We start from the raw sequence: 26,681 nt of genomic DNA, 5'->3' as shown, positions 1-26,681 counted from the left end.
AGCTGAAAAAAGTCAGTGAGGGATCACGCTATACACACACAGAGATTATATCTTGCTGTGCTGGTGGAAAGAGCACCGGGCAGGAAATCAGAGGACCTGGGTTCTATTTCCCTGCCTCTGCCACACAGCCACTCTGTGACCTTGGGCAAGGCACTTCACTTCTTTGTGCCGCAGATTGCTCATCTGTAAAATGGGAACTAAATGCCTGTCTCCTTCCTACTTAGTCTGTGAGGTTTACTGTATATATACCCAGCACTTAATACAGTGTTTGGTATACAATAAAACACTTGACAAACGACCACAAGTATTGTTACTGTAGTTTAGTGTGCAATAATGGAGCTGTCATCCCTTTCACCTCCTTCTCATACAACCTTTACAAAACCCTTTTCTAGGCTTCAGTGTGCTATCCCGCTCAGTATGTGGCAACTGATTCCCAGTTTTAAGATGAAATGCAGCACTAGCAGGCTTAGTTCTGCTATGGTCTTGAACCATTTCCTCTATTCTCCTTACTTACTTCAGTATCCCATGTAGCAACGGCTTGGTTATCCCTCTGTTCTCTTCACATGTCCGACCCAGTACTGCTGGTCTGCGGGGAGCAGCAGCAGCCTTCCAAGTGAGATTAATAATAATGATAACTGTGGTATTCACTGAGCGCTTACTATGTGCCAGGCACTTTACTAAATGCTGGGGTGGATACAAGCAAATCGGGTTGGACACAGTCCCTGTCCCACGTGGGACTCACAGTCTCAACCTCTATTTGACAGATGAGGAAACTGAGGCCCGGAGAAGTGCAGTGACTTACCCGAGTTCCCACAGCAGACAGGTGGCAGAGCCAGGATTCTGACTGACTCCCAGGCCTTCGCTCTATCCAATACGCCTTACTCTATGGCAGCTGAAATAGGGGGTCCCAAAGTAAGACTATCAGAAAAAATGTTTTGAAAGCACAGTTCCCCCAAATCAATCCGTGGTGTTTATTGAGGGCTTACTATGTGCAGAGCACTGAACTAAGCACTTGGGAGAGTACCCAACATGTAACAGAACAACAGGTAGACCAGCTGGCATGTGGCAGTCATTCCTCAACCCCTCTCCCTGGGCTAACTGAGAGGCAGACTGTATGGGAAGATCATAAATTTGAGAGGCAGTTGGAGAACTCACCTAGGCCCTGCAAGCTGTGTAGTAAAACTGAGTCTTTATATGTAAGATGACCTCTAGTCTGTAAGCTCATTATGGGCAGGGATTGTGTCTGTTTATTGTCATACTGTACTATCCCGAGTGTTTAGTACTGTGCTCTGTACATGGCAAGCGCTCAATAAATACAATTGAATGAATGAATGAATGGTAGTGACTATCAGTTGTGCATCAGTCTTCTCCTCTACATGCACCCCAATAGCCCTAGTTCCCTCTCAGTAGTACCTTCTCTGAACCTGAAAGACTCTTTTCCCTATAAACAAATTCTGAATTCTCTATAGTCACCTTCAATCAATCAAATGAGCCATGGTATTTATTGAGCACCTGATGTATACAGAGCACTGTACTAAACCCTTGGGAAAGTACAATAAAAAGGCATGACTCCTATCCTCAAAGGGCTTACACTCTAGCAGCAGAAATTGGCAGTCAGTCAATCAGTGGTATTTATTGAGTGCTTACTTTGTGCAGAGCACTGCACCTAGGTAAGAGGAAGCAATAAAGTATAAAGATAGGTAAATAAGTGCTGCAAGAAGGAGTGTGAGTTCCCCACTGACAAGGAAGTTCTGAAGTAGCAGTTGGGGGGCTATGAGATTCGTCAGGGAAGGCTTTCTGGAGGAGGTGTGATTTCACAAGGGCTTTAAAACTGGGGAGAGCAATGGTCTGCCAGATGTGAAGGGGGAGGGAATTCCAGGTGAAAATGAAGGCTGGAGCAAGAGGTCGGCAACGGGAGAGACAAATAACAACCCACAGTGCTACTGATTAAACGGTCAAAATTGGATTTTATTTGTAATAGTGTGTTAGGTATAAAAGAAGAGAGAAGACTCCTAATATAAGTGATGACAATTTAATTCAATAATTGACATGTTATAATCACTCTCAATATACCCAGTATTTCTACTTGACTGATTTACAATTATGCTCTTTTCTATTTCTAATCAAATAATGCTTCTGAGTAATTGTTGATAAATGAGATTGTGTTTAAAGCAGATATAAGTGGAAAATGTCAAAGGGGAGTGATAGGGTAGATAACAGTAAAGAGGAGAAGGAGCTGACATAAATATTAGCAAAAGCAAAGGGATGCCAAAATTAATAGCCAAAAAAAAGAAAAAATACATAAAATTGCAAGGTTAAGGCAGTGGAAGAAGCAGAATCATGAATTCCCTGAAGTAACCTTCAGTTGAGCTGATAGAATAATCAGGAGGTTCTCTGCAGAACCCAGAAACTCATGATGGACTCAATAAAATAAGAACATATACAAGGAAATTGAAAGAAACAAAATGCAACTATCCAACTCAGTCATCATGTCTGCTATTTTATATGAAAGCAAAAGCTGGATTTCGCTAGATAAACATGTAAGTAAAATGAAAATCCTTGGAATGAAGTAAATCTGCAAAATCAGAAAAAATAGAAGCAATGAAAAAGTAAGGAAAGAAGTTAAACAGTGGTCACTAAAAAAACTATTGGGAGAAAATCAGCAGTAGTCACTGTCAGTGTTTAATTTGACCCAGGAGAGATGAGGCACCCAGAGAGATTGCATACCAACATAAGTATTGGGACTCACCCCTTATATTCCAGGGTTTAACCCCAACAATCACTGGCCCAAATTGAACATTGGTCATAGTGGCACAGTTATAGACTGGGGGAAATAGGAAAAGGCAACTACTGGAAAATCTCCAGTAAAAAAATGATAGAATAAGGAATGGCAAATATTGGGAAAACTCAAGTTAAAAAAAAAAAGAACCCAGTAAGAACTTCAACACAGTGGGATGCATGGGAATGAGAGTACAAAGATTCTGAGGAGCAGGTAATGGAGATGGAGATTCCCCCCCCCCCCCCCAATCCAATGGATCTCTGTCCTGAGTCATCATTTTCTCAATGGGTCGCAGAATGCTGCAAGCAAGAAGGCAGGCAGAGACGTAGCACATTCCATCTATTCACAGAACTGGGACTGGGACCCAAGTCTCCTGCTTCCCAGAACAGTGACTCGTTGCCCTTGGACCAACAGCAGAGCTAGTATATATTAAGAAAAACACCATTCTGAGAACTGTTTTGTGTATAATCCCTCTGTAACCTAGCAGGTGACAATTCTCTCTGGGGAGTCAATTTTCGGGCATTTCTTTCTGCTGACTAATTGGTTCTGTCAACTACCACAGCAGGAGCTGAATGGTCCCACTTCAAGGAGGAGAAAAATGAGCCCTACTGCAGAGGGAAAAAAAAAGCAGGGGTGTGAAAACAAAACAGGTTCTCTAGGGTTTCCCCACGCTGGAACTGGGAGACAGAAGTCTCCAAAGTGCTAGTGTTGAAATTGAATAAACTCGCTTGAGGTTCTCCATCAATCAATCCATGATATTTATTGAGTGCTTACTATGTGCAGAGCACTGTACTGAGTGCTTGGGAGAGCACAATACAACAGAATTAGCAGACATTTTCCCTGAAGGTCTTTGGGAATAATTAGTACTCCTTAGGCAGAATGAGCATTTTCAGAATGGGATGGCTTATGGTATAATGCAGTTTCACCAGCATAAGCCAAAAGGGAAAGAAGATCTAGAGGAAGACAGACACCGATTTTTTGAGACCCAATTGAAAGAATAAGCTAAGCGCACTATGGGCAGGGAACACATCTGCTAACTCTGTTGAACTGTACTCTCTCAAAGGCTTAGTGCAATACTTAGTAAGTGCTTAATAAATACCACTGATTGATAAGGTAGAAAGTAATAATAATAATAATTGTGGTTATTTGTTAAGTGCTTACTATGTGCCAGTAATCAGGTCCCACATGGGGCTCACAGTCTAAGGGGGAGGGGGAACAAGGTATTGAATTCCCATTTTTCAGATGAAGGAATTGAGGCACAGAAAAGTGAAGTGACTAGCCCAAAGTCTCACAGGAGACAAGCAGTGGAGCCAGGATTTGAACCCAGGTCCTCTGACTCCCCGGCCTGGACCCTATTCACTAGGCCACGTTGCCCTTCTCTTACCTTCTCCACTCTACCTCAGAGCTGCAAGGAAGTATATTCCAAGGTTCGCTATGATCCAAGAGAAAGGAAAGTCAGTGAAGAAATAAGGGCGGAAGTCTGGGAGCCCGGGTTCAAAAGAGTAGATTGATTTGATCATTTGATGAAGTGTGGATTATTTCACCCTAGGTGATGAAAATAAATCAACTCTGCTTGAACTTGGAGCTGTGGAACCTTTGTCCAAATTGCTTTTACACGAAGACAGAATTGTACGCAGAAATGCCACCATGGTGTTTGGAATCATGGCTTCTAACAGTAAGAAATTCCATCGTTAAAGCTGATTTTTCCATGACCCTTTGAGCCAGTTAATCCCAGTGCATAAATTACTCCCTGGGAATAACAGGCACTTTTGGAGTTTCATCCTTTTCAAGCCATTAGGGAACTATTAATGCCCTGAAGCAGTAATTTACCAAATGGTCCCTTAGTGGTCTGAGAGAGTCAGTGCGGTTTCAAATACATATAATTTGTCCTCGGGGTTCAAAGATGGCACTGCTGACAATGAGTGTTCATCCTTTGAAGGTGGCAGCTGTAAGAATTCTCTTTCACACTTTATGCTGGAAAAGATATAGGGAATATTTTCTGCCTCTTGCCTGAAGCAGGTGAACAATGTGTCACAGAAACAAGGCCTGACTGTTAATTTAAGGAATATAATTTCTAAAAAAATGTACTTTTTACCATTAGTCTTCCAGTAGGAGATATAAAATTTTAAAGTTCCAATCAATATGCTTTACATTTTCATCTTGATATTAAAAAGGGAATTTTTTTGCTTAAACAAATCATTGCTCTTATGAAATATGTAGACTTTGCAAATCTCATTATGAGTGGTTTAAAAATGTAAACATAGATGTATATTAATGTCTATATTTATGTACACCTTCTGTCACTCTTGAGATGGGAGGGGTAATCTATGAATTAAAGGCAAACAATCTGAATTTCCAGGATTCCATTCCTCATTTCAAAAGTAAAAACATGGCTCTTTTTAACTCTGCCCAGAAGCCTCCTTTATTATGAAAAATCTAGACAAGCCACTAAGAATCTGCCAAACCAAGATGGCAATTAGAGGAAATGAGAAAGAGGAAGGAAAAGAGAAAAGACAAGGACAGAGAGATAGACAGAGACAGACACCTATCTCCACCCTCTGTTCTCCCCTCCCTCCTGTCCCTCTCCCACTCATCCAGAAGATGCTCCTTTCAAAGAGTTAGGGGCAACAGGAAGAGGGAGAAGTGCAGCTGGAATCAATCAATCAATGATATTTATTGAGCAGTTACAGTGTGCGGAGCACTGCACTAAGAGTTGGGAACATACAGTATCCCAGAGTTAGTAGACACATCCCCTGCCCACAAGGAGCTTACAATCTAGGGGAAGATAGATGGGAGTCCATTTACTACCCCTGCCTCTGCAGGCGCCCAGCTCTTTGCTTCTATTTGGTTTGCTTGTATCTGCTCTTTGCAGATACCTCTGAAAGGGATTGTTTAGGAAAATAAATTCTCCCATTCCATGTATAGAAAATTGGAACCAATATTTACAAAATAAGTTCTTAGAATAAATATTAATTGGTATAATCTCTACCAAATTTTTCATGATGCCCAAATAAAAAACATTATGATCATATTTGAAATTTTAATTTTCTTTTCATCATGAACAGTTGAATGCTAAAATACATCAAAGTAAATGTACTACAGCTTAGGGACATTACAGTGTTCCAACATATTATTTTCTCTTAACAGTTTGATGTAGGCTACCTCCACAGATTTCTTTATCTGTTTTTTTTGTTTGTTTTTCTGAAATTCCAATCCACGTTGAATTCCAGTTTTTTTTGAAGTAATCTGATTCAGGATTAGGAAGTACTAAGCCTTATTGTCTTTCACCTAGCTTTTCCTTCAGATAACTTTAGATAGAAGGAAGAAGTATGGCCTAGTGCAAAGAGTATGGACCTGGGAGTCAGAAGACCTGGGTTCTAATCCCGGCTCTGCCACTCACCTGCTGTGTGATCTAGGTCAAGTCACTTAATTTCTCTGGGCCTCAAAATGGGGATTCAATACTCACGCTCCCTCCTACTTAGAATGTGAGCCCCATATGGGATCCGAATTATCTGGGATCTACCCCAGTACAGTGCTTGGCAGATAATAAGTACATTGTATTATTATTTTGACTTTTCAGTTTCTTCTTCAAACATGATATCATAATTTAGATGTATGTTTCTTTCCTTATAGATGATTTCAAAAAATTATTGAAGGAGCTGGATATCATGAGTTCAGTCATTGCTCAACTGGCACCAGAAGGTAATTTCACACAATTCCTTCATTCTAAAAGAATTGAAATAATTTACTTTTCATTTTATCAATTCATTATAATAATGTTTGCTTTGTTAAGAAATGTTATTTATAATTGAAATGTCAACATTTTTAGTCACCATTTAGGTAATCAAACAGTAGTATTTACTGAGCACTTGCTGTATGCAGAGCACTGCAGTAAGCACTTGGAGAGTATAGTACAGTTTGGAATGATCACTGCTCTTGAATTGCTTACAATCAAATTTGGGAGATTAGCACTAGAACAATTTTCAGACATTTTTATATTAATGTCTGTTTCCTCCTCTAGGCTGTGAGCTCACTGTGGGCAGAGAACATGTCTGCCAACTCTGTTCTAAGTGCTTAGTTCAGTTCTCTGCATGTAAGTTTCAATAAATATCATTGATTATGATAGGTGAGAAATTGCTCAAGTCATGGGTATGTGCAGAAATGCTACAGGGGGTGGTGAGCATGAAGTGTGTAACTGGTACAGAATACCAAGGAGGTAATAATGTTGGTATTTGTTAGGCACTTACTATGTGCAGAGCACTGTTCTAAGCGCTCGAGGAGAGACAGGATAATCAGGTTGCCCCATGTGAGGCTCACGGTTAATCCCCATTTTACAGATGAGGGAACTGAGGCACAGACAAGTGAAGTGACTTGCCCACAGTCACACAGCTGACAAGTGGCAGAGGTAGTTTGAAGGAAAGATTGGGGGAAAGAAGAACATGCCAAATACTATACTAAGCGCTGGGCTAAATACAAGACAATCAGGTCAGACACAGCCCCTTGTCCCACATAGTCTAATTTGTGGGCAGGGTTCATGTCTATCAATTTTATTGCATTGTGCTCTCTCAAGCATTTAACACAATGCTCTGCACATAGGAAGCGCCAGATAAATACCACTGATTGATAGGTGCAGAGTTTCACGAGTTTATACCTAAATAAATGACAGCACAGTGCTTTGGTTTCATTAATCCCATGAATTTCACCCTTTATCTAGTTCCCTTCCACTTTCATCCTGCCATCCAGCCTCCATTGTAGGATCTCATTTGTGGGCCCAACTCCACGTCCATTCACAGGCCAGGTTTGCCTGACATCTTACCTCTGAAGTTCAGCAACGCGGCCCAGTTTCTGGACGAAAGGGAACTGGCAGGGAATGACCTGGGGTAGTTTCTTTCTGAGATGCATGGTCACCGGCCCACCAGAAATCAGCTCCTTCTAGCGCTTACTGATAGGTTCTCAAATCTCAGTCTGTTTGATTTTTAGATCCGATGCCTTATGTAAAGCAAACGGGTGGATTGGCACTAAGGGGAAGGAGAAATCTGGTGTCCTAACCTACTTTGTTTTTTACCACTAAAACTCTGAAGCTGTTTTGATTCAGTAGCACATGCACCTTTGTTCTGTTTTGCTTAGCTGTCCATCTCCCCCATTCAGACTGTGAGCCCGTTATTGGGCAGGGATTGTCTCTGTCTGTTGCCAAATTGTACATTCCAAGTGCGTAGTACAGTGCTCTACACATAGTAAGTGCTCAATAAATACTGTTGAATGAATGGATGATGCACCTTGTAGATTGACAAGATTTCCCCAAAGATAAGATTTATAGCTGATGAATGCACATGGACCATAATTCCCATAATTCCATTCTTTATTTTCAACATGCAGAAGACATAGTTATCCATGAGTTTGCTAGTCTTTGCCTTGCAAACATGTCTGTGGAGTATACCAGCAAAGTGCAAATATTTGAACAAGGTGGCCTAGAGCCCTTAATCAGACTGTTAAATAGCCCAGACCCCGATGTTAAGAAGAATGCTGTTGAATGCATTTACAATCTGGTCCAGGTAAAGTGTTTTAAAATTTTATTCTACTAAAATGCATCTTAAAAGTGTTTTTTTCCTTTAAGAAACTCATCACTTTTTACAGCCAAACCGCTCAGTGAGCCACCTGGATTGGGTTCCTTGAAAATGTGGTTATTTTCATGATGACTGAAAGGCAGGGAGTTGTAATATTCGGGGAGTTGTAATATAATTTTGAATCTTTTCAGGAAGCTGCAGAAGAAGCTTGTTCTGCCTTTTCAGGTAGTGGTTTTTTCAACTCTGTCCAATTTCAGTGGAACAGCAAGCCTTCCTTTCTTCATAAAGTACCTTGCAACAGACAATTTTTGAATATCTTCACATCCTTTCGAACTTCCCTCTCCACTTGTACCTTCAAGTTCGAAGGACAAGTTTGAAAGAAGTGTTTACATATGTATACATTTATACATACCATTTCTCCACTAGGATCTTCATCTTCAGTCATTTTTATAAATTCCTCTGCTTTCTTGAAAATTGATATAAGCCATCTCAGAACCCAAACCCCCAATTCTTAGCAGCAGACCTTGCTACATTATGAATGAAGGTTAAAAAATAATTCTGAAGATTGGGAGTGGGGAAGTTGGGGGAGCAGGGATGATTTTAGTAAATTTCAGTAAAGTACTCACCTCACAGTGGGTGTACAGTAAACATTGTTACCCGCCTAATTATTCCTGAAGGCATTTCTGATGCTTCAGTAGGTAAAAACATTACCATTAATCCTCATGGTTCTGAATTGGGAAAGGTACAAGGGGATGTGTCTACCTCTCTGGTATTGTACCTCTCCCAAGCATGTAGTACAGAGGTCTCCACACAGTAAACACTCAGTAAGTACCATTGATAGATTGATTCACGATTCAACCACATTTTCAAGGAGCACATCATGGCTCTATGGTGGGGTATGACTGTACTATTATTTTTATTTATTTTATTTCATTTTCTTTGTTTTGCCCTTGTCTCTCCCTGACTGTTTGTCCTCTTCCCACCACTTTGTATTATGACCCCCCCTGTAGATTTAGGATTTGACTGAATCCCAGTGCTCAGTACGAGGCTGCAGACATTGTAAATGTGAAATCAATGTAACTGACTGCTTTGCCAAACTGTCTAGAACAAACCTGATAACCAGTGTAACTGTTTTCTTTCTTGACCTCAGGTATCATTTAATACCTTGTTCAGTGTTTTTTCAAGCAGGAGGTCTTCAATAAATCCTGTTAACTACCCAGGCAACTCAGAAGGAAAGCCAATCATAAAGACTCAATCCATACAATGGGGAAACAAATGACCATATCTGCTTAATAAACTAGGGCAGGCTCCCCGCCACTCCACCCCCCAGGAAAGTCAATTGCCCTCAGAAGGGTGGGAAGGCAGAAGAATGGGCACAGAGCCCCTCAGTGTTTGAGAAGACCCAGGGGTGAGCGCCCCCCCCCCCCCACCATTTGATGGCTTCTCCAAAACCAGGGTTCTTTTTGTAGCTAACACTCTGCACTGGTCAATTCTCTGCCCTTTTCTGAGGCATCCTTTCCTCTTTCTGGAGGATTCCCTGAGGTTTTGACCACATCAGCTACTAGGCATTGTGGAACCCATTAGACTAAGCTCCTCGAGGACAAGGATAGTATCTGCTTACATTATTGAACTTTCCCAAGCACTTGGTACAGTGCTCTGCCCACAGTAAGTGCTCAATAAATGCCCTCCATTGACTGACTGAACCTATGCACAGTGCACACAGTAAGCGCTCAATAAATAGAATCAAATGAATGAACGAACCCTGAAATTTTCTGGCTGTAGTCAGGAATCCTCTCTTTGGCACTCAACCACACCTTGATTTCCACTTTCCAAAGGGACTACCAATGACACAGCAGGCATCGAACCTCCTCTGGTTCAGAGGCCTATCTGGTTGACAAAAAGCTGAAAAGGACCTCGCCTCATTTCAGTTCCTGTCATTTGAGTTTCGACGAGGCCACGGTCGGAAGGGTGGGACGACCCCGTGTGACTGTGAGATCAGTGCCCTCTGCAGCATCATTTGGATGCAGCAGCAAACAGAGAGATCAATTCTCAATAGTCCATCATTGCCGCTTATCCATCCTAAGATTTCCCGACTCTTCTAATGCTCGCAAAGGGCATCGTCCCTTCCGCCAGTGCTACTTCCAGAGTCGTCGATCGCGGGGAACCAACCTGAATTACTCCTGTTGAAGTGTGTGTGTGTGTGAATGAGGAGAAAATTACCATCTCCCCGAGAACCATTATTTCTGTAACTGTTTCTCAGCCTCGTTTTCCAAGATTATCACTGGCACCCCTCACTGAGACCTACCAAATGCAAAAGGGATTGAATGTTGAATGATTTGCAAGAGCATGCTGTCAGGCACTTACTATTGGAAAGATACTTTCCCAAATTAAGGGAACTTTTAAAATGCTTTCTTAAAGTTATCGGACTTTTAAAATACTTTACCATTACGCTGAAAATAAGCAGCGCTTATGCTAGTCTGTTTTATGTTAAAAAATGTTTTTGAATATCCACAAATTGAGGTCTGAAATGTTTTTTGGGTAAACACTTTAAAATATTACAAATTGAGTCCTGGAATGAAAATGTCACCTATTATTTCTCAAAGAATCATAAGAAATGTTTTATCTCAGTCAGCTCCTTTGGTTATTTTAGTTTGTAAGTCATATTGAAAGAAAAACTTTAGAAAAAAAATCCCCAAAATTATTGGTGCAGATTAGAAAGTGGAATTTCCCTGTCTCTTGTGAATGTGTTTTTTGCATCCTCTATATGATGCGTATATCTTCTTTCAACTTGCAGGATTTTCAAAGCCGTGCTGCAGTTCGTGAGTTAAATGCAATCCCTTCCTTACTAGAACTCCTAAAATCTGAATATCCCATCATTCAGTTGTTGGCACTCAAGACTTTAGGTATCATAAGCAACGATAAAGAAACTAGAAGAATACTAGAAGAAAATCAAGGACTGGATCATCTCCTTAAAATACTAGAAACTAAGGTAATGCAGTTACCTAGATGTAAATAAATGGGTTTATAAAAATTCATTCGATCGTATTTATTGAGCGCTTACTGTGTGCAGAGCACTGTACTAAGCACTTGACTTAGAATACAGTTCTGGTTTTCAGATAAACTCCAGCTTAAACATCAGCCAATTAAAGGTTAAACGTTAGACACTGAATAATCTGGTTTAGAGTTGGTTTGATGCCACTGCAAAATCTGAGATGTTACGATATGATAACATAACATCAGGATATAAGAACGTGACATCATGCAAGCTCTGGAGTAGTACTGCTGTCTACTCTGAGTCATTTTCTGCCTCTGGAGGACTCTCCAGCCTAGATCTGAATACTGGACTGGAGCTGGAGAAGTGTGGGGCAGAAGAAGAAACCCTAGACTGGGAAAGAGTTGTCTTTCAAGGCAGCGAAGATTGAAAAGCTGAGGTCACCACATGGTTGTGGGGAAGGCCAAGGCAAGGCAAACACCAGAACTCCAGGGCCAAGAGGTGGAGGGGCTGAAACAGAATTAGAAAGCAGCCTCTAAACCCTTAAGGAAGCAGTGTAGCCTAGTGGAAAGAGCTTGGGCCTAGGAGTCAGAGGACCTGGCTGCTAATCCTGGGTCCACCATTTGCCTGCTGTGTGACTTTGGGCAAGTCCCATACCTTCTCTGGATAAAATACATAGCCTTCCTCCCCTTTAGACTGCGAGCCCCATGTAGGACAGGGACTGTGTCCGATCTGATCGTATCTAGCCCAATGCTTGGAACATAATAGTGCTTACAAATGCCACAATTATGGTTATTATTATTAGACACCAAAAGAGCTGCTGAATGGGGAACCGAAGGGGGAACATATGTTTCAGACACCGTAAAGGACAGTCTCAAACAATATGACACAGCAGAGGAATGTGGAGAGACGATCCAACCGACAGAACTTCCTGGCCTAATCCCCCTCTAGACTGTAAACTCATGGCAGGGAGACAACTCTGTTACAAGTGATTAGTACAGTGCTCTGCACACAGTAAGCGCTCAGTAAATACTATTGATTGATGGATAGGCTCTGCAAATGTCAAGCACATCAGAATGGCAAAGAGCACACGCAAAAATGTGAAATGGGGTATTTTTAAACTTGCAGGGGTTGTGATCAAATCCCTGGGCATGTCTTTGACATGGAACCGAGTTCATTTTTGAATATTCCCTTTTCAGTCGCCTCTCATGGATGAGCTCTCACAACAGCTGTATCATCTTCAAATATAGAGCGATAATTATTTGAATTCATTCTTTCCCTATTTTCTTTGTGAGATCCTTAGTAGATAATGATGCAGGATTACTTGGTTAATTTTTTCACCTTTTGCAAAAATGTTGTTTCAACTTCATCGTATGGCTAAACCGAGAAGCAGGATAATCTAATGGTTTGAACACAGCATGAAAAAATGGAGTTCTAATCCTAATTCCACAGCTCTCTTCCTGGGTGACCCTGAGCAAATCATCTAACAGTTTTGTGTGCTTTCCTCTGAGATGATGGTTGCATAGATTCTCTGAAAATCTTGGAACTAGATAGTGATTTATAAAAGCTATTTACTCTATCTTAGGGGAGATCGGGCTTCCCCCCCACCTTCAAATTAGCCTAAAACATTTCTCTAAATTCCTCTAATAGTTCAGCTGTGTCGCCCTCAGACATAAATCAGCCACATTCTGCCATTACTGAGACTTTTAAGTCCAAAACCCAGTTCAGCATTTTCCATGTCGTCAAAGCAGCCCTGCCCTGCCCCTGACCTCCCCTCCAATAGTATTTAGCACTGGGTTCGGGCTAATAACGTAGGGATGAAGATGGAACTCGACATGGCCTTGAGGGGTTGGGAAGGAGGAAGAGGGAGACTTTTCTTGCCCCATTTCCAAGCTTAAACTTGCAGAGGTTGCGATCAAATCCCTGGGCCTGTCTTTGACATGGAACTGAGTTTATTATTTGGTGTTCCCTTTTATCCCCGCTTCACTCCCCCACCTCTTCTCCCCCCCACCTCCCAGGGGCTACTGGAGCCACAGTGAGTTGTAGTCTGATCAAAACTGACTTTGGCCACCCTTGAATTGGGAATCAAAAAAAAAAATAAGGTAATTCGATTCTGATTAACACCTTGTTTATTTTGTATTACCAGGAATTTAATGACCTTCATGTGGAAGCCCTTGCTGTTATAGCCAATTGTCTGGAGGATATAGACACGATGCAGCTAATTCAGCAGTCTGGCGGCCTTAAAAAGCTCCTGTCATTTGCAGAAACCTCCACTGTTCCTGATATCCAGAAGAACGCAGCTAAGGCGATTGCTAAAGCAGCTTCTGATTGTATGTCTTTTTCTCTTTTTTTTTTCTTTCAGACAAAGCACACTGATTTTTCTTGGCATATTTTGCCTTTTATTTAATTAAGTTTGAACGCTTCTTTTAAATATTAACCAGTACAGAGTGGTTAAACTAGAATAGCAATCATGGAACTAATTCCTTCACCTAAGGGGGGCACGCCTCATCTAAATGTCAAATTAGGATAGATATTCCTCTACTGGTGATTTACTTGACCTTCCATTGGCCTACAGATTAGTAATCCCAGAGGAATGTACCTGGATTCTTATCATTTCCTAATTATTCTTTCTCTGGGTGAGTTGATCTGCATTTTAACCTCTTTTATTTTGCCTTGGGTTTCAGCATTATTCATAACCTATACATTATTTGTGATCAGAAGGCTATTGTTTAAATAAGTCAACCCTTGAAATAGCACCTATACAGTAATTTTTCAAGTTGCAATCTAAGTCTAGTAGTGGTACATAGCAAGATCTGAGAAATAATATACTCATAACTATACATTAAAAAGAATTTCATTTCAGTGACAGATTTTGGTGACATAAATCCGAAAAGTTGAGTGGTTTGTTTTTGTCACCAGAACCAAAGATGAAATTACAATTTTAATTTATGTATATTTAGAGGATATTACTTAAAATTACATGTGATTTAAAATATTTCCTTTCCCTGATGTAACACTCCTCTTCCTAAGAATGACAGCCTGACTATTTTAAGTGATTTATATTTTGATCGTATATAATACTATAGCAAAATAATTTCCAACTCAATCTACTCTGGAGATCTTCATTGCCGATGCCGCCCTAGTGCACTAGACAGAACTGCACCGACAGAGAAGGAAAGTCCACGTGTGGAATCGCTGTCGAAACATGCCTAAAGAACTCTGTCGATCAGAGCTGACTCGGTGATAGGACATGACACTGATCTTGGATCAGTTGATTTTCTCCGGTTTAGGAACCCCTGTAAATTTTGTCTTCAAATTTTTGCCACTCAAACTAGATAAAGAACCGTGTCCCTTCTTCCCCACCCTTCCCAGAAGGTCCCATTTTCCACATCCTAAACACACCCGCCTTCCCAATTAATGCCTCCCTCTTCCCCTCCTTGGCCCGCCCACAGGGCTGGGTCAGGGTGGGAAGGGTGCTGCGTGGGGGCTCCTTTTTCCCCTGAGAAGACAGCTATGGCAGCCGTGTTGCATGTTGCTTTTGGGGGTAGAGGACGGGGAATGTCCGGAAGGCTAGCGGAGGTGGAGGGCGACGCCACCACCCAGCCCCTCCATTCTGGCGGCCATGACAGACAGGCGACAGAATGCAGGCGACGACAGTGGAACAACACGGTATTTGTTAAGCACTTACTATGTGCCAAGCACTCTTCTAAGTGCTGGGGTAGATACAAGCTAATGTGGTTGGACAGAGTACATGTCAGTCAGTCATATTTTTTGAGCACTTACTGTGTGCAGAGCACTTTTACTAAGCGCTTGGAAGAGTATAGTGTAACAGACACATTCCCTGCCCACATCGAGTTTACAGTCTCATCTCCATTTTACAGATGAGGGAACTGAGGCGTGAAGAAATTAAGCAATTTACCCAAGGCCACACAGGAGACAAGTGACAGAGTCAGAATCAGAACCTAGATCTTCTGACTTCCAGGCCCGTGCTCTATCCACTAGGCCATGTGGCTTTTCTGTCCCATGTCCCCTCTACATAGTGAACCTTGGGCTCCAACGCTACAGTGGACCTCAACCACTCAAGCCTCCTACTTGGGACTGCAGAGTTGGGGGGTTGGGGTAGGTAGCAACAGTGTGGGAGAAAGAAGTAGCATGTGGAGACCCTTCCTTTGTGGAACACCTCCTCGGGGAGGATCCAGGAAATTTCCAGGAATGAGGATGTCTGGACTGGGAAGGACAGGGGCAAGGTTCCTTCCCACTCTAATTCGATAGAGCAAAAGTTTAATCTGCTTGGAATTCGAACACAAGTAAATTTTGCCCCCTGGCATGGAGTCCTTGTCTCTTCGACAGTTGTCAAACATGGACTTGTTAGAACAGTGGATTGGAATTTTCAGTCTGAGTTGTGAATTTTTACTGTGTTCCCTGCTCGTCTTGGCCACTTGACCATATTGAGAATCTTCGTACGGTATAAAATGAAGACAAAAGATGGCAATTATTCAATTAATATGTTCCATGGAAACAGACAATCTGGACAATTCAGGGTGCTATGAACATTTTTTTTGGCCCGAATTATGAATTACTTGCCTATACAGTCCAAAATAACAGAATGTCTTTTTAAAAAATTAAACACTGGTATTTATTGGATGATTACTGTGGGAAGAGTATTGTACTTAGCATTTGGGAGAGTACAACAGACTGAGTAGTCATAATCTCTACCTTCAAGGATTTTACAATCTAATGGGAAAATCTTACTGCCTACCACGGATCTTTTTACTTAGCTGCAGTAGGAATGGCTTTAAAATATACCCCAGATGGATATAAATAAAATGACAGCACTACTGAAAAGCTGTGATGGACAGCTCTTGTTTGGATGATTTTATTTTGTTTATTCATATTTTAATTTATATAGCACCTCCTTGGAGCCACTCAGAACACTTAAGGTGTGGATAAATTACCTCTCAAAATTCTTCACTGAAGTAGAGAACAGAGAAAAAGAACCTCTAGATCCTATAACCTTTCTAAAATTCAATCATTAATTCTGCAATGGGTGGCAGATTGAGGATTAGAATTGTAAATAATCCATAAAGTCTAGGAACAGGTTGTTGTTAGTACTTAGTTCTAGATGCACTGCATTTGTTTTAAAATGTATTACTTAAATCTAATTTTCACCCTTCATTCCTTTCCTCTATTTTTTATTTTTCTGGGCCCTTGGGTTGCAGTAATTTTGGTTTATACCAAGTATAAAAAATACATTCCTAAGGGAGCTCGCCATGTGCTCCCTGGGTTATGTTGTCACAAATTATTTGATAACTGGTCAGCAGTAATCTACCTTCTTGCTAGCCCTTGCTAGTTGAAATTAATTCTGAAGCTTTCCTTTTACAACTAGGTGATATTCTTCAGAAGATGCCAGCAAGCACAGAAAGGTTATTAAGAGGAGGGTTATAAAATGGAGGGAGAAAATGCTGGCGGTCGAGGGAAATGGTTGCTCTGCACTGTCCCCGTGTTAAAGCAGATTCAGTAAATCCTTTGACCTAGAGAGATCGGAAGGAAGGAGTTAATGACATTACTGGAAGCTATGTTTATGGAGTGACTTTGGCTTCACAAGGAGGAGCAAAGGTGGCAAAAAACAACTCTTTGAAATGGGGGGAGGAAAGAAATCAGGAGAACTGGAGCATTTGCAACTGCAAAATGCATGGGCCTTTTGTTTTAGTGGGCCTAAAGACAGTCATTTTTAAAGTTCATTAGTCTGCATTAGAGGCATACCAAGCATATGCATCTTCACTGTCACTGTAATTAAAATGTAAATGCTTGACTTCTCGGTGTAGGAATTCAATATTGTACGGAGTTAATATGTTACTTCGTTTTTAAAATCTGTTATAACTACACAGCAGTCTGCACTTTCGAGGTTTGGTGAACACAGCTGGATTTTGAGAACAATCCCAGCAGGGCTGAGAAACTAATTGCCTTCAGTATTGATTTAAATGAAGATTTTTACCTCTGCTATAATTGTCTATGTATCTATTTTCTGACTGTTACAGTTACATACTGTAAAGTCAGTTCCTTAGATTAGTACTGTTGTCAATTGATGTTTGGTCATGGTTTTGTTTTTTTTCTTTTTCCTGAAGGGGATAATGTAGAGTTGGGAGCTATCTTTTCAGAAAGTTTGATGGAAATGCATCGTGGAAAGCCTAGCCACATAAGCAAAGGAACTTAGGTCAAACAAATGTTCTATCAAATTCAAAATATTATTTTTAGCACAACAGAGACGACTTGAGAAGTAGCTATTAAAAGAGTATTTTGAGGACAACAACATTAAACATTAATTTAGGATTTTTAACTTATGCTTATGCACATCCATAGCTTTCTTCCAATTAAGGAGGTACAGGGTAGGAAAGGTACAGATAAAAGACTTGGTTCCAGATCAATCTAATGTGAGGATGTGGGATGAAAATGCAAATACCTACAACTGTACCAACTGCATAAGTAGTATTTCTCTGTGCACTACAATATATTCAAGTGATTTAAAGGTTAAAAGAGTCATTACTGCAAATCTAGTGTTGGCATCCAAATGGTAAATCTTTCTGCGAAAAGGATGACTCAATTTGTTTCATAAAACTATGGGAGAAAGTATACATGAAATAAGAAGATAGTAATCCTAAAAAGCATATTTAGCTACAGATATCAATGGAAAAGTTTTCTGGAATGAAACAGGCAAACAACATTTTGAAATTTGGGGGTATGCCCATGAGCACTCAGTTAAAGTCTGAATTTCTACCACAAATTATAATTGAAATTAAAATTTCTACTTTATTTGTGATAAGATTTTTAAAATACAAAAACAATCAATCTTCCAACCCACTTTATTAAAAATTAACTTCCGAAGAATTAAAACCCACCTTAAAACTTAACTAAAAATAATTAATTACATTGGCCAAAAAAAGACATTCAATTTCGATTTGCAATTAATGTCGATTGTTGTCTATTTTAAAGTATGCCGAAGTATACTTTAGTTTTTTTCATTCAGTACATACTTTTATTGAAATAGAAACTGAATTATTTAGAACTAGCTTCCAAGAAGAAAGCAGTCTTTTCCTGTTTCATCATTTTCTACATTAGGTTAATGAAATTATCTTATTATCTACTTATCTAATAGATTTTAAAAATATGGTTATTTTTATGACAAATCAATTACAATGATCAATGAGCAAAAAAAGTCCCTGGTGGATTTCGAAAGCCAAACATATGCTTCATTTCAAATTTAGTTTTCTCTAGTGAAGCAAGAAGAATGCTGATCTTTTTTCCCAAAGTAAATGAACTTGGGTGTCATATAAACATTAACTATTCTGCTTCCTATCTGATAAATTATCATTAATATGATTATTTTATCCTAGCATTAAAATAGGTTTCACATTTTTCAATTGTATCTTTCAACTGCATTGTTCAGATAAAATAGAAAAAAATTTAGCATCTCATTTGAATTCTCCATTTTTTATGGTATTGGTTAAGCCCGTACTATGTGCCAAGCATTACACTAAGCACTGGGGTAGATACAAGATGATAGGGTTGGATTATCTACATTCATTTTCTCAACCCCTTATTCTGCCTGATTGTTGGTTACCCTGTGTCAGATTGACAGCCAGCAGGAACAGATTGAATTCCTATATATAGTAGCCTTTTTGCCATCATTTTCTAAAAGGGCGACTCCAATTAGGCTAATATAAAGGGAGATGATATTCACCTCTAGACTGCAAGCTCGTTATGAGTTGAGAATGTGTCTGCCAACTCTGTTATATTATACTCTCCCAAGATCTTAGTACAGTGCTCTGCACACAGTAAGTGTTCAATAAATATGACTGATTGATTAATATGACAGTGTTATCTATTTAGTACTTCCTCTGTGCCAAGCACTGGGGGAGATACAAAATAATTAGAAACAGCTCCTATCCCAGATGGATAGCCTAGAAGGGAAGGAGAACAATTATCTTGTCCCCATTTTATAGATGAGGAAACTGAGGCCCAGGGAAGTTAAATGACTTAGCCAGGGTCACTCAGAGCCAAGTGATCGTGCCAGATCTAGAACCCCAGCATCCGTCTCCCAGACCATACTGAACGTAAATATATTAAATAGTAAATGATATAATCAATCATTTTTATTGATGCTTACTGTGTGCAAAACACTGTATTAAGTGCTTGGGAGAGTACAGTATAACACAGTCGGTAGACATGTTCCCTAGTTGTATTTTATAATTTTATAACAGTGAATTTATAATTTTATAACAATGAATAGCATAGTGAATTTCTAGGAAAACTATTATATTTTAAAATATAAATATTATATCACCGTATAAATTCATTATGCTAAATAGCAAGAAAGTATCGATTCTTAATTTTTTAAGCCTCTTTGTGACTAGAGTTGCTTTCCAAAATTTTTTCTGTACATTTGTTAAGTGCTGTATTGCTATATTGCAGTCCTGCCTCTTCAAAGATGACCAAATCTACCCCACATGAGAGAAATGAACAAGATCATTCAATAAAAGTTGGGATTTTTTTTTCCTGTCAAAATGGTTGGTTTATGATGCTCATATAAGAATGGAGAAGGCTCTCTCAGATACTTGGCACCCGTCTATAAAGCTATACATATCTCCAGGCCTTGTAACTAAAGGTGATATTACTGACAGTGATTGCTAATTATGCATGCGAGAGTGCCTTAATTGGTAGCAGACAGTCTCTGTAGCTACCATTGGCAGGACCTGTCGTCGCTTATGATTTTGCTTCTTCCTGCTCTTGCCTGCCTGATATTTTGTCTTCAAAAAGTTAGTAGATTTCTGAAGCGTGATTTCCTTGTTTTGTCTTTTGTTTTATGAAAAGCTGAAAATAGAAAAATTTTGCATGAACAGGAGGTTGAGAAATGTCTCATAACCCTTTTGGGAATGGAAAACGATGGGACCAGAGTGGCAGCTTCTCAAGCTATTTCTGCCATGAGTGAGAATTTAGCCAGCAAAGAATATTTCAACAGCCAAGGTGAGTCACGGAGGAAAGACGACCGCAAAAATCTTTCAGTTGTTGAGCCTGCTATAATTCAATTCAAGTTATATTTCTGTAAAACATCTTTCCAAAGGGATTCCCCAGCTGGTTCAGTTGCTAAGCAATGACAATGACGAAGTGCGAGAAGCTTCAGCCCTAGCTCTGGCTAATCTGACAACAGCCAATCCCGTCAATGCAAAGTGAGTACCGAGGTGTTTTACAGTGGCTGGCTCTAAAATGCTTAGAATATTTGGGCTCGTGAAATCAGTCTCCAATCTTAATAGGCAGGTTTTTGCTGTGTACCTTCTCTAGATTTCTGGGAAATCTTAACCGGCTGAATTATCTAGTATGGGTGGTTTTGGAAGGATTTATAAGATTCCTGCAATTTCTGCTTTGCTGGAAGGATTTGAAAGCCATGTAATTTAGGCTTAGGTTACCTGCAGTTGAAATTCCACTGGAAATTAAGCTTTTTGTCAAAACCTCCAAAAGCATTTGAAAATTTTCTAGTCTAAAGAATTTATTTTGGCAAATGTACAGTGCATAAATAGTAGGGGAGAGATTCTGAATTAGTTGATCACATTAGGAGAAGCAGAGAAATTTGTTTCATGAAATTTACAAGGAATTTTAAGGAACTTTTACAAAGAAAACGATCACTTTAGCTTGTTCTATCTTGTGTGTCAGTGGTTCCCAGTCTTTTTCAGATTCCACTTCCTCTCTCCATCTTTATCTTCTCTGCATTTGGTTTAGTGGGCTCTAAAGCAGGGCACTGGCACGCAGACGGAAATCCAAGATTGCAGTGATCCATATGGCTCAGTTTTTAGTTGATTTTCCCGGAGCCTTGATCTTGGATTTCCTTGTGAATGGCAGGCACATTCTCGAGTTGGGAATTTGTTTCCATGGGAAATTTGAGCTTCTCAAAGTGTCCTGGGCTGTTGAGGGCTTCTGATTGGGCAGCTCTTCAGCTGCCATTTTTCATAGAATGGCAAGGCTAAAGTGGTATGTTCTCCCTGGAAAAAAACATCCCCTCTCCCTGCCAGTACTCACTTTCTCTTGCTCACATATATTTTATGATTGTTAAAGGCTCTTAAAATCTACTAGGTTTTTAAAATAATGCAGGGGGAAAAAATGAAATCAGCCAAACAGCAATAAATTTAACAAGTTACAATTTTTCTTGTACAGTCTTACAAGTTACAACCGGGTAGTTTCCTAAATGAAGAGTCATCATCAAAATAATGGTGAGAACACACACATTTCCAGACTGATATTTCACTGTAGAGAGCAATTAAAAAACAGCCTATTCAGTAATTCTCCAATCTAGTGTGAGGAGGCAAACAAAAGCACACCAGAAATGCATCTACCATTTCCAGAGTCATTGAGAGTAACTTAACTAGTCTCCAGGGTATGGGGGCAGAGTCATGATTTCATAAAAGAACCTGACAGAGCTCAAATCCAAAGACTAGAATAAAATGAAATAAATATATTTTTATGAGGATAGTCATACTCCATTGGGCAAACCAGACTGTCATCAGACAAGGTTTTAAATTGGATTATAGAAAATTAGGCAAGGGCATCAGGCTTTTATGTCTTTAATTAGTCTGAATTTCAGTTTACTTTCCAGATTTTGGCATTTTATAATTTCCCTGCTAAAATGAGAGACCACTGTAGAACAATATGTTTTTGATTTTCCTTCCATATTTTAATTTAAAAACATAAACAATTCATTTATTTTAAAAAATCTTAACTCAGTTTATATCAAATTTTTTGGTTGCAAGATCCTATATTACCATTAATCCTTCTGACTTTCTTCCCTTACTGTGCTTCCTATTTCTAAACACTTTATCTTTTGAATAAAGAAGAAGGCTGAGAATGAGAGATGTTATTGGAATATCTTTCAGCTACCTCCTGTTTCTCCAGAAATTTTAACCCAGTCTTTAAAGACTGTGTCTCTAAATTTTGAGCTTCTGCGTAAGGCTCTTCCAAATTTCACTGTAGCATTCCATCTTTTCCTGAATTACAAACCATTTAAAAGTAGATTTCGTGACTGAATCATTGCCCATTTTTAGCTATAATTGTGCTTAAAGGATTCTAGAACCAAAGGAAAGTATAACAATCCTGGTAATGCTGAAACCCTTCTACAAATCCCCAAGAGTAAACCATCCCACCAACTGCAACATGTAAAACAAATTTCAATGACTGAACAGCTAGTTTTTAAAAAGATGGATTTTTAAATATATGATTTCTTTCCAGCTTCCAGATTACAAAACCAAATCCTTTTGATTCACAAGCACATGATATATCTCGCCTCACATAAGATCACATCTGTTGCGAGTGTCAGTTTTATTCACTATTTATGCAAAGAAAGTGCACTGCAAAACAAGATTACATAATAATAATAGTTATTTGATGTGCCTGGCACATAGTAAGCGCTTAACAAATACCATTTAAAAAAGCAGGGCAGGAAGCAGGAGGGGAGAGCAATGGGGTGGTGGCACTTCTGAGTGTGAAGTATTTCTAGGACCAAACTCCTCCTAATAATAATAATAACTATGCTGTTTGTTAAGTGCTACGTGCCAGGCACTGTACTAAGTGCTGGGATGGATATAAGCAAATCGGGTTGAACACAGTCCCTATCTTCCCTGAGGTTCACAGTCTCTGTCTTCATTTTACAGATGAGGTAACTGAGGCACAGAGACGTGAAATGACTTGCTCAAGGTCTCACAACAAATTAGAACCCACAACCTTCAGTTCTATCCACTACATCAAGCTATGCAGAAATCAGTGAATCAATTTACTGACCGCTTTCTGGGGGCAGAGCACTGAATTAATTCATCCAAATACAGTCCGGAGAGTATAATTCAACAGAGTTGATAGACATGTTCACTGCCCACAATGAGCTTAAAGTCTAGAGGGGACAGCATTTCTAGTTTACCCTATCCCAGAAAGACCGGGGAAGGAGGAAATGGCAGTGGTACAACCTGGCTGCCTCAGCTGCAAGTTTCCTAGCTGCAGCGTGGTAACAGCTGCTTTGGTGCCGAGGGGTTCGGCAGGTGACAAGTCTGGTCTTGTTGCCTTTATTTTCCCAGTAAAAGCAGCAGTCGCTGCTCCGAGAACTCTCAGCGTCTTGCAAGTGCAAGACCCAGTGTGAGCGAGCAGATTATACCCCCTTTTCAACAGCCCTGGAAGTGGTTGGGATTCAGGCAAGGCTAACTTTAATTGAGTCGTGTATTGCTGGCCCTGCCTCGGAACCCTTCTCAGAAACTCTGAGGTTACCACAGTGCTCGACCTGACAGCACGTTCGGGTTTTTCCATCTCCCCAACTAAATCCCCTCATCCGAGGCTTTAAAACACTCAGTCAGCTCTGCCCCCTCCTACCTTAACACGCTGATTTCCTACCATAACCCAGCCCGCATACTTTGCTCCTCTAATGCCAACCTACTCGCTGCCGACCCCATGCCCATGATCTCCCTCTGGCCTGGAACTCCCTCCCCCTTCATATCCCCCTTCATATGATCATTCTCCCCACATTCAAAGCCATATTAAAATCACATCTCCAAGAAGCCTTCCCCGACTAAGCCCTCATTTCCCCTACTCCTTCTCCTGCCTGCATCGCCCAGGCACTTGGATCTGTCCCCTTTAAGTACTTTTTATTCACCCTACCCTTAGCTCTGTAGTTCTTATAAATATATGCATAATTTATTTCATTGTCTGTCTCCCCCTCTAGACTGTAAGCTCCTGGGGGGCAAGGAACGTGTCTACTAACCCTGTTGTATTCTCCCAAATGCTTAGTACAGTGTTCTGCACACAATAAGTGCTCAGTAAATAGCATTAAATTGATAGATCTCAGGGCTGTCTCCAGAATCTAGGAAAGGGCCATGAAAAAGCTCACAGAGCACAGAACCATTCCCTCTCCAAGGAAACAGCAGCAAGACCTAGTGGCTAGAACACAGACTAGGAGTTCTAATCCTGGCTCTGCCCCCTTTTTTATGATATTAGTTAAGTGCTTACTACGTGCGAGGCGCTGAAGTAGAATCAAGCCAGTCGTGTTGGACCCAGTCCATGTCCCACATGGGGCTCACAAGTCTTATTTACAGATGAGGTTATGGGTTCTAATCCTGGCTCTGACACTTGTTGCTATGTGACCTTGGGCAAGTCACTTCACTTCTCTGTGCCTTAGTTACCTCACTGGTAAAATAGGAATTAAGACTGTGAGACCCAAGTGTGACAGAAACTGTGTCCAGCTCGATTTGCTTGAATCCACCCCAGTGCTTAATACAATGCCTGGCACGTAGTAAGTGCTGAACAAATGCTGTGATTATTATTATTATTAGATGAGTTAACTGAGGCAAAGAGATGTTAATAACTTGCCCAAGGTCACACAATAGACATGTGACTCCAAGGCCCGTGCTCCATCCACAATGCCATGCTACTTCTCACTAGGCCATGCTGCTTCTCTGCCTGTTGCATGACCTTGGCAAGCCCCTGAGCCTCAGTTCCCTCATCTGGAAATGAGATCCTTCCCCTTTGTGTATTCCCTGTGGTATAGAGAGTCTCTGTTCTGATTGTCTTGTATCTACCCCAGATACTGCCCAGCCCAGATACACTGTGTCAGCACAGTGTTTGGTTAATAGTCACCACTTAATAATTACCATTATTATCCTCATTCTTATTATAGCATACAATCACTCACAGCCTCAGGCCAAACAGGAAGCAGGCAATAGGAAGCTGTGTAGTCTTTATGAGCCTAACCTAGGATTAGATTTTCTAGCCATAACTACAGAATTTGGCTAAAAGTGCTAGCTGCTAAATCCCCTTTGATTAGATTGCTAATGATCAGGACTGTTAACACCTGTAAGAGGAAAGCCAGAGCTGTGAATATTTTTCCACCCACTGTGCTGACAAAAGAAGTATATGCAGCAGGCCAAACATAGTCGCCTACAGATCAGGGAAAGGAGCTATATTGAAGTCAAAAGGTGACTGTGTTAGGTTCAAGCTTTATCAATCAATCGTATTTATTGAGCGCTTACTGTGGGCAGAGCATTGTACTAAGCACTTTGGAGAGTACAATATAACTGAGTCGGTAAACATGTTCCCTTCCAACAGCAAGCTTACAGTCTAGAGGGGGAGACACACAGTAATATAAATAAATGATAGTTATGTACATAAGTGCTGTAAGGCTGAAGGAAGGATGAATAAAGGGTGCAAATAATAATCATGGTATTTGTTAAGTGCTTACTATGTGCAAAGCACTGTTCTAAGCGCTGGGGGGATACATGGTGATCAGGTTGTCCCACGTGGGGCTCACAATCTTCATCCCCATTTTACAGATGAGGGAACTGAGGCCCAGAGAAGTCAAGTGACTTGCCCAAAGTCACACAGGCTACAAGCGGCAAAGCCGGGATTAGAACCCATGACCTCTGACTCCCAAGCCCGTGCTCTTTCTGCTGAGCCATGCTGCTTCTCAAATTCAAGTGTAAGGGCAACACAGAAGGGAGAGGGAGAAGAGGAACTGAGGGTCTAGTCGGGGAAGACCTCCTGGAGGAGATGGATCTTCAAGAAGACTTTGAAGGTGGGGGGAGTGATCATCTGTCGGATATGAAGAGGAAGGGCATTCCAGGCCAGAGGCTCGGCAGCAAGATAGATGAGGTACAGTGAATAGCCTAGCCAAAAGAAGGCTAATGGTGATATTCAGCGAGAAAAGAGTTGTTGCATTTAAGCATTTAGAGTAAACAGTGAAAAACCTAGCCCTCAGTCCTACTCACAGAACTTCAGCCATATTCCACAGCAAGTTTAAAACAGATTTCCAAATGTGCAGCTTTAGAGGAACTCTTGTATTTCAGGGCCTTCATTTAGTTCCTTAAGTTAATGCACTCAAAACTACTGGGAGTCATAGGTGGTTGCCAACTCTCCTACGTGCTTAGTACAGTGCGCTGCACATAATAGGCATTCAGTAAATGCCACTGATGATGGTGATGATGGTGGTTGACAAGAGAATGCTCTAAAATGCTAGGTCCTAAAGAGATCACTATATGTAAACACTGTTAAGAACAAATGACTTTCATATCCAGGCCAAAACCTGCTTCTGACATGTATGGTTGATCATATAAATGCCCACCGAAAAAATAATTTGGTCATTGCAGCCGTAAAGAAAACATTTGCCAAGAGCTAATGGATATGTCAGCTTTGCCAGTTCATCTGAAAATTTTTGTTGAAAACCAGAATATGATCCCATCCTTTTATGCCTTCCTCTTCCCTCTCAGACTCTGAGATTAGGTTTGGGAAGGGAGAAGCCGGGGATTAAAACAAGTCCCCTGTAAACTGAGCG

At 40.5% G+C, this 26,681-nt stretch overlaps 1 protein-coding gene across 5 annotated transcripts in view; it reads left to right on the top strand.

The window, feature by feature from the left end:
• ARMC3 (armadillo repeat containing 3) overlaps window positions 1-26,681 on the top strand; it is a 153,005-nt gene that overhangs the window by 88,604 nt on the left and 37,720 nt on the right. For all 5 annotated transcript variants that reach the window (XM_039913888.1, XM_029077674.2, XM_039913886.1 and 2 more), the window contains 7 exons: window positions 4,329-4,454; window positions 6,413-6,481; window positions 8,156-8,331; window positions 11,138-11,332; window positions 13,482-13,665; window positions 20,204-20,356; window positions 20,454-20,559. In XM_039913888.1, the coding sequence (XP_039769822.1) occupies window positions 4,329-4,454; window positions 6,413-6,481; window positions 8,156-8,331; window positions 11,138-11,332; window positions 13,482-13,665; window positions 20,204-20,356; window positions 20,454-20,559 (1,009 nt within the window). The remainder of the gene's footprint in view (window positions 1-4,328; window positions 4,455-6,412; window positions 6,482-8,155; window positions 8,332-11,137; window positions 11,333-13,481; window positions 13,666-20,203; window positions 20,357-20,453; window positions 20,560-26,681) is intronic.

This window comes from Ornithorhynchus anatinus, chromosome 13 (genome assembly GCF_004115215.2).
Source record: "Ornithorhynchus anatinus isolate Pmale09 chromosome 13, mOrnAna1.pri.v4, whole genome shotgun sequence".
Lineage (NCBI taxonomy): Eukaryota > Metazoa > Chordata > Mammalia > Monotremata > Ornithorhynchidae > Ornithorhynchus > Ornithorhynchus anatinus.
Note: the sequence above shows the minus strand (reverse complement) of the source record. Positions and strands in the feature narration are given on the sequence as shown.